The sequence below is a fragment of the Nannospalax galili genome, unplaced genomic scaffold (assembly GCF_000622305.1).
Source record: "Nannospalax galili isolate Female #2095 unplaced genomic scaffold, S.galili_v1.0 scaffold538, whole genome shotgun sequence".
Taxonomy (NCBI): Eukaryota; Metazoa; Chordata; class Mammalia; order Rodentia; family Spalacidae; genus Nannospalax; species Nannospalax galili.
Genome location: NW_008343842.1, coordinates 4,131,998 through 4,140,365, shown reverse-complemented (window position 1 = coordinate 4,140,365; position 8,368 = coordinate 4,131,998). Strand labels below are relative to the sequence as shown.

At 46.6% G+C, this 8,368-nt stretch overlaps 1 protein-coding gene across 12 annotated transcripts in view; it reads left to right on the top strand.

Annotated features, from left to right (window-relative positions):
* The window catches only part of Anks1a (ankyrin repeat and sterile alpha motif domain containing 1A), a 185,550-nt gene that overhangs the window by 595 nt on the left and 176,587 nt on the right, over nt 1–8,368 (top strand). For 6 of the 12 annotated variants that reach the window (XM_029566907.1, XM_008840118.3, XM_008840114.3 and 3 more), the window contains exon 1: nt 14–86. The exons of 1 other annotated variant lie outside the window; for it this stretch is intronic. Coding sequence is in view for 5 of the 11 variants with exons in the window: in XM_029566911.1 (XP_029422771.1) it covers nt 1–86 (86 nt within the window). In the remaining 6 variants the exon portion in view is untranslated. Of the gene's footprint in view, nt 87–8,368 lie in introns of all 12 variants that reach the window. 5 more of the 12 variants (XM_029566910.1, XM_008840112.3, XM_029566909.1 and 2 more) reach the window with 2 other exon arrangements.

Here is an 8,368-nt window from a genome sequence, read left to right as displayed (position 1 = left end):
GGCGGCGGCGGCGGCGGCGGCGGCGGCGGCTCGGGGGGCGGCGGCGGCCTGGGCTCCTCCAGCCACCCCCTTTCCAGTCTGCTGAGGTGAGTGCGCGGGGCCGGCGGTAGCCTGTAGACCCTGGTCCGGGGGAGGTAGGGGCTCCAGGGGCGCGTCGCGGGGCAGGGGCCGGGCTCGGGCTCCTGGTGTCTGGCACCCGACTGCGAAGGACCGGGGTTGGGGGTGCTGCTCAGGTGGCAGATGCGCCGCATGGCGCACCCGGCTGCACCCTCGCCCGCCGTGGTGCCAGCTTGTCGTTCATCACAAAAGCCCCCTCGGAAGCTGGCACTACCCGAGACCCCTCTCCTGCCGCAGACTCTGCACACCTCGTGCGGCGCGCGGCTCCCTGGAGATCCTGTTGATCTCGGGAACTTGGAGCGTTCCGCCTGGACCCGGCTTTTGATGATAGTGAAAATTGCTCCTTCAGCTGTGGATTCTTCTGGAGGGGTTGGTCTTGGAGCTCGTCTTGTGCTTCCAGCTTAGGGTGGTCTCCTGGTAGGCAGCCTCGGTGGAGGCTTCTGAAGCGGCTGTGCACAGTTCAGCCGAGGACTTGCTCATTAAAAAGAAGAGGTTCAGAAACTTAACACATTGAAGCGCTTTAGACTTTACGTTAAGCACTGAGTGTGAAGCTTCAGGGCTTGGGGGAAAGATCATTCTTCGTGGCTTAGGAGGGCGTTTGGAGGTGCTGTGTCAGTGTGCGCTTCCGTGGCCTGTTTTCTTTTCCTTCCTTGTTCTTCTGAGGTTTTTAGGAAGTGGAAGTTCATTGAAAAAATGCCTTCGTTAGCTTTTGTTCCCCATTAGTCTATGTAACTTCAATTTGAGAGAGTTTGGACCAAAGAAGTACAAGGCTCTAATAAATAGGTATTAAGTACTGAGTACAACCCACATCTTCGCAGGAAGTTTTTTTTTTGGGGGGGGAGGGTTCCTGAGAAAGGGCTTTCCTGTAGCCAGCTGACTTGGAAATCACTTATGTATACCATGCCAGCCTCCATCTCACAGGGATCTGTCTGCCTGCCTCTGCCTCCCAGTGCTAGGATTAGTGTTGTGTGCCACTGCTCTGGGCTTTTTAAGAAGGATTTTAAAAGCAGTAAAAGAACCCTCCCCAGGAGCTTCCTTTGGGGAAGAAAACTCCAGTTCTGGTGGCTATTTCTTCTGTCCCAGAACCACACTAACTCATAGTAGGTGCTCAAGATTTATTGAATAAATACAGATTAGGTGATATTTTTTTTGTGTGTGCATGTGGAGACTAGACGTTCACATTGGGTGGGTGTCTTCCTCACTTTATGTTTTGGGACAGGGACTCTCACTGAATGTGGAGCTGGCTGATTAAGCTAGGCTGCCTGGGCAGCAAGCCCTAGGGATCCCCATCTCTGCTTTCCCAGTGCTGGGGTGGTAATACACACAGCCATGTTGACTTTTTTTTTTCTTTTTTAGACGTGGGTGCTGGGAATCAAACTCAGGTTCTCATGCTTGATCTGCAAGCATTTTACCAACTGAGCCATCTTTCCAGGAGATAATCAATTTCTAAACAAATTGGCAGTGGTCCTCACTATGTAGTGATTGGTAGTTTAGAGTACAGAAGTAACTTTGAAGTGGGTTGGAGGTCAGGACCTCCAGGAGGAGGGGGTCACAGGCTGACTTTGACAGCTGTGAGGGTTTGGTAAGTCAGAGTGGGAATGTTCTAGGTGACCTCCTCAGTCAGAGACACAGAAGGGAGAAAGACTTTGTTGGTGCTTGTGGGCTACTGGGAGAACTTTCTGTTTGGACCCCGGAGTAGTTTGGGCACCTTAGGCAGAGAATGGAGATGTGCGGGTCTGCTGGTCAGATCAACCTCTTTCTTGGTTAGATTCTCAGCCCATATAGTAGCGCCTGGAGCCTGACTCACAGCTGCTCAGCCAGTAAACACTGGATGCACTTTTTCCTTCTCTTGTACCACCTGGATTCCTGTGGCGTCTGGTTCTGATGTCTGAAAGGTCAAGGAAGTCCTTCTGCTGCATTGATGGTCGAGCATTTGGAGATTTGCCAGGAGTCCCTTCACCCCCAGCCCCATCCTGTAGAAGGGACAACCCCTCAAGCACAGGCCAAGTCCTTACTGGTGTTGACGCAGAGACCATGAAATGTGACTTGACATCTGGCTGCCTTGTAGTTAACCAAGGCTATGAGGTCTAGTGAGCACGGTAGTTTTACTTTGGGCTTCCTGCTCATGTTTCCAGTTTCTGCCTTAGAATAATAGAGTGTCTCCCTTCCCTAGAGTCAGAGCTGACGACTCCTGACTGGCTCCTCTGTCTAGAAGAGGCTACAGATGCCTTCAAGCCTCCAGTCTCCCACTCCTGTGACTCCTAGGGGCAGGGAGGATCTTCACGCTAGATGTGTCATTAATTAGGAATGACTCTGGTTAAGCCTACTGAAAGAGGTTGAGGCCATGTATTTAAATAACCACTAGGTCAGCATGTCCTCTCTTTGTAGGTTTGGAAATGGTAGAGGTGAATCCCCTCTGAACCCAGCCTCGTCCTCTTGCCAAGAATCCTAAGTTTTTATTGAGCCATGAAAGAATAGCTTTGCGGGCTGGAGAGATGTTTCAGTGGTTTGATTCCCAGCACCGACATGGCGGCTAGGAACCATCCTTAACTCCAGTTCCAGGGGAATCCGAAATACGCAGGCACATATAAAATAAAAATAATAAAAACAAAACAAAACTAGCCTTGTACCTGGCCTGTGTGCAAGGATCTTATTAGTCCTGTCACAGTAGATTATAGATGTTGCAAACCTCATGTGTGTTTGTTCATGTATTTATAACCCTCCTCCTTCCACAAAGGTTTCGTATGCTTTTTGTGTGTATGTGTGCCAGTGCATGTGGAGGTCAGAGGTCAACCTTGGGTGTTCCTTAGGTGCTGGCTACTTTCATTTTTTTGGAGAAGACTTCCCAGGCTCCCTCCAGTTCCCTCCGTTCTGGGATTGAATTCAGGTCTTTGTGCTTGTAGGACAGGCACTCTATCAACTGAGCCATCTCCCAGCCCTGTGTGTGTATTCTGAAGTTACAAAAGGCCGCCTTTTCCAGCCAGGCGTGGTGGCGCACCCCTGTAGTCCCAGCACTCAGGAGGCAGGCGGATCTCTGTGAGGTCAAGGCCAACCTGATCTACATAGGGAGTTCCAGGACAGCTGGGGCTACGGGAGACCCTGTCTCAAAAAGACCAAACAAAACAAAAAATAAAAATCCCCTAAAACCAAAGAACCCAAAATAGAAAACAAACGCCTTCTCTCCTTGCATCCCTTCTCTCATCTTACAGACCCTTTGAGAGATCTTAACCAGGCTGGTTCAGATGTAACACAGATCTCTCCAGCTCTTCTTGGGAGTGTACCACCTACAATATATAGTAGTTCTCATCTCCAACATCCTGGCTTCCCTTTCACAGTTCATCTGTTTGGTTTGTACTGTAACGTTTTCATATAGTAATCCTCATCTGCTGAGAGTATATCTGATCGGAAAGTCAGTCAGGAAGACAGCTACTAGAGAAGAACATGTAATGCCATCCCAACTCAAGTGTTGTCTGTCTACTGGCTGCTGTGAAGAGCTCTGGCTGGTGACCACTTGTTCTGGATTCAGTCTGCTCACCACTGCTTGGCTGCGTGACTTGGCAGAAGTTAACCACTTTGAGCCCCACTTTCTGTAAGGTGAAGATAACATTACCTGTTGAGTAGATGCTGCCTTGGGAATTTGTGCAGTGAACTTAGGCACTATAGCTCCTGACTCTTCCTGGGTGCGCACTGTGAGCCGTCCCCAGTTCCTCACAGTTTGCCGTGCTCACCTGCCAAGTGCAGATTGCTGTGTCAGATATGCTTCATGTTTTCATTGCCTTTTTTTAAAGATTTGTTTACTTTTATGTGTATGATTGTTTGCATGTCCAGGTACCAAAATGCATGCTGGGTTCCTATGGAGACCACAAGTGGGCATTGGATCCCTTGGAACCAGAGTTACAGGTAGTTGTGAGCTGCCACATGGGTGCTGGGAACTGAACCCAGATCCTCTGCAAGAACAGCAAAGGCTCTTAATCACTGAGGCATATCCCCAGCTATGATATATTTATTTTATTTTAAGTTGATTCATTATTTTGGAGACAGGGTCTCACGTAGACCAGGCTGGCTTTGACCTTGGCTATGTAACCAAGGCAGACCTTGGACTTCTTCGGTCTCCACGTTACCTGTAATTACAGGTGTGTACCACTGCCAGCTCAGACACATTTCAAGTGTTCTTTCCTGCCTGGTGGTCTTTCCTTCAAGCCATGGCAAATTAGAAACAGTACGTAAGGGAAAGCCAGACATATGAATGCCATCCCTTCACAGTTTTACCCATTGCCTGCTTTGTGCCAGGCCAAATGATTGCTAGCTGCACAGTGAAATTTATCTCAGCTCTAACATATTGGTGGTGCTGTGTCAGAACATGCCCTTTGTGCCATGTGCTCTGTTCCCTTATAGAGTTTACACAGTAGTGCAGTACGTTTGTGTGACAGACTGACAAAGGGTAGTTATCAAACCTTACCCACCCCACTTCTAGTCATTTGAGACTTTCGACGTGGAGACTCATGACTCTACACACCTGAGTAGGCCCAGGTCATCCTTGTACTGTATCTTAGTGCTGTTGACCCTGAGGTTTAGCCACAAGGAAATGATTACCATGTTCACTGTAACTTGTTAGTAATTTTTTTTTTTTTTTTTGTCCTTTTGAGACAGGGTCTCCCTGTAGCCCCAGCTGTCCTGTCCTGGAACTCACTATGTAGACCAGGCTGGCCTTGAACTCACAGAGATCCTCCTGCTTCTGCCTAGTATTTTAATTTTCTATCCAAAGTGATGCAAATAGGATTTCTGTTACTCTCTGACACGTCCAGTGCTGTCCAGATCTGCCTTGGGTGGACTGTGCTTGTGCTGTGTGGACTCATTCTCTGTCTCACGGAGGTGTACCTTCAGTCCATAGCTTCAGACTAGGGGCAAGACACAGGGTTAAACTGGTTTTTTTTTTGTTTTTTTTTTTGGTCTTTTTGAGACAGGGTCTCCCTGTAGCCCCAGCTGGCCTGGAACTCACTATGTAGACCAGGCAGGGTTAAACTTTTTAACTTCAGGTGATTTTAGTCCCAAACACATAGCAGACATTCAAATTCTCAAGCAGTAGGGAGTTGGCTGTGTTTAGGGTTACAGTGAAACTACCAATTTCCAGGAAAACAAGTTCTGTGTCAGAATGCAGTAAGATTTGGGTTAAAAGACCAAAAGATGAGAGAAAAGGAAATGTGAAAAGAAACCTGTTTCATAATAGCCTAAAACTGTAAGTTGCAGGGCTGGAGAGCTGGCTCAGTGGTTAAGAGTACTGGCTGCTCTGGTGGATGACCTGGGTTCAGTTCCCAGCCCCACATGGTGGATCATCACAACTTCTTGTAACTTCAGTTCAAAAGGCTCCAAGACCCTCCTCTGGCCTCCTTGGGGAAAGACATGCATGCAGTATATTTAGGTCCATGTAGACACACACACACACATTAAAAAATGATCAACTGTAAATTGAGTTCTGAGCTGCAAGCTGGTTTGTGTGAGGGAAAGGGAAGTGAGCACATTCCTGGGCTCAAGTCAGACGGTGGTTGTGAAGGGGACTTGTCACAGGTGAGGGTAATCTATAGCTAGGCAGACCTATGGAGAATTCTGAAAATCTATGGAAAGTAGCAGATACAGCTTCAAGTTCATTTTTACTCTGTCATCTTGTGAAAAAATGAAAACAAGAAAAAAACTCAGAAGAGACAGGAATTTCCTAAGATACAAAAATAAGAAATGAAGAATGAAAACTTTGGGAAAATGGACCATATTTTGTGTACCATAACAAGTTTTCCCAGATATCAGAAGACTTGACAAGTAATTGTCTTTAAGAAAGGTTACTATGCCAGGCATGGTGGCACACTCCTGTAGTCCCAGCACTTGGGAGGCAGAGGCAGGCGGATCTCTGTGAGTTCAAGGCCAGCCTGGTCTACATAGTGAGTTCCAGGACAGCTGGGGCTGCAGGGAGACCCTGCTTCAAAAAGACAAAAAAAAAAAAAAAAAAGTTGGCGCTGGGAAGATGGCTCAGTGGTTAAGAGCACTGGCTGCTCTTACAGAGGACCCAGGTTTGATTCCTATACCCACATGGCAGCTAACAACCATCTGTAACTGTAGTTCCAGGGGAATCCAACACCCTCTTCAGACTTCTGAAGGTATTACGTGAGATGCATGGGTGCATTTTTACATGTGCAAGCAGTATACTCATAGCCCAGGCTGGTGGAAAACTCTCTATGCAGACCCTGCTGGCCTCAATCCCATAAAAATCCAACTTTTTTTTTTTTTTTTGGGCTGGGATTAAAGGCATGTGCTACCATGCCCGGCTGAATTCAGACTTCTTAATCTAAATTAATTAATTAATTAAATTAAAATTTTTGTTTTTTTAAAGATAAGGTCTCCCTGTATCCCCAACTGGCCTGGAAACCAAACCCAGGTCCTCTGCAAGAGCTGGGAACCGAACCTGGGTCCTCTTCAAGAATGGCCAGTGCTCTCTTAACTGCTGAGCCATCTCTCCAGCCATGCCCCCCAACTTCTTTTTTTTTTTTTTAATATATTTTATTTTATTATTTTTTATTTTATGTGTATGAGTGTAATGCCTGCATATATGTAAGTGCACTCATGTTGTTTAATGCCTGCAGAGGTCAGAAGAGGGCATGGATTCCCTGGAACTGGACTTACTGACAGTTGTTAGTCTTCGTGTAGATGCTGGTAATTGAAACTGGCTCCTCTGCAAGAGCAGCCAGTGCTCTTAACCACTGAGCCATCTGTTTTTTTAAAGACAGGTTTAGTGAGCTGGGTGGGATGGCACATACCTGTAATCTAGGACTCAGGAAGCTAAGGCAGGAGAGTATAAGACCAGCCTGGGCTACATAGTGAGTTCTGGGCCAGCCTCAGCTACAGAGTGAGACCCTGTCATCAGAAAAAAAAATTAATTAGTACAACCAGTCTATTGCCATGGTTCTCTGTTCAGCTCCAGATGGTTTTTACTTCTAAGGAAGAGGAAATTCTGACTACGTAAGAATTATAGAAGGGTAGCCCTGGAGAAGGAACCCTGTGGATTTGCCTGATAAAAGTTCCTGGTCTAAAGAACACAAAGGCAAACAAAACAAAAACCCTCAAGCAAACAAATGCCATACAAATACAGACAGCTGTCCCCGAGGGTAACATTTTTGTTTGGACCTTTCACTAAACTATCTTAAACATTCTTAGATACTAGGGCAATATTGAATCCAGGGCCTTGTATATCCTAGGCAAGCCTTCTGCTGCTGATCTATGTCAAAATCAATTTTTAAAGAACTTAATTTTTTTGTTTGTTTGTTTTTTTATCTTTTTGAGACAGGGTCTCCCTATAGCCCCAGCTGGTCTGGAACTCACTATGTAGACCAGGCTGGCCTTGAACTCACAGAGATCTGCCTGCCTCTGCCTCTCAAGTGCTGGGATTAAAGGTGTGCGCCACCATGCCCGGCAAGAATTTAATTTTTTAATTTTTTTTTTTTTTTTTCGAGTCAGGGTCTCCCTGTAGCCCCAACTGGAACTTACTATGTAGAGCAGGCTGGCCTCGATCTCACAAAGATCCTCCTGCCTCTTTTGGGATTAAAGGCGTATGCCACCACTTCTGACTTCTTTAGTTTTTGTGTTTTTTTTACATTTATTTGTGTGGGGTATGTGTGTATACATGCCATGGTGGCATGCATGTGGGGTCAGAGGGCAACTTTTAGGAGTTGGTTCTCTCCTCTCGTGTGGGTTCCTAGGACTCAGACTCAGGTCATCAATCTTGATGGCAAGTGCCTGTACCTACTGAGCCATCTCACTAGCCCAAGAACTTCTTACAATGTTGTTTCAAGTATGGTTTTGCTGGATGGAAGCTCTCTTGCTTAATTTTGGAGTCGGTGTACATTTGTATTGTTGGAAAGAAAACAAGGTAGCAGAGCTGTGGTTACTTTATATACAAGTCTGGGGGTGGGGGCTGGGCAAGAGCGGTACTCAGTGGCACAGTCACCCACATGTGTTATGCAGGGGTTTGAGTTTCCTCATTGCTAGTAGGAAAACATCTAGAGAGTGCCAGTTTTTTGTTTGTTCGGTTATTTTGTGACAGTGTCTCACTATGTATACGAGGCTGGCCTGGAGCTCAGAGAGATCTGCCTTCCTCTGCCTCCCAAGTACTATCATTAAAGGGGTGGGCCACCACATCCAGCTGAGAAGCTGAGAGTACCACTCTTTTTTTTTTTTTTTTTTTTTTTTTTTTTTTTACAGGGTTTTT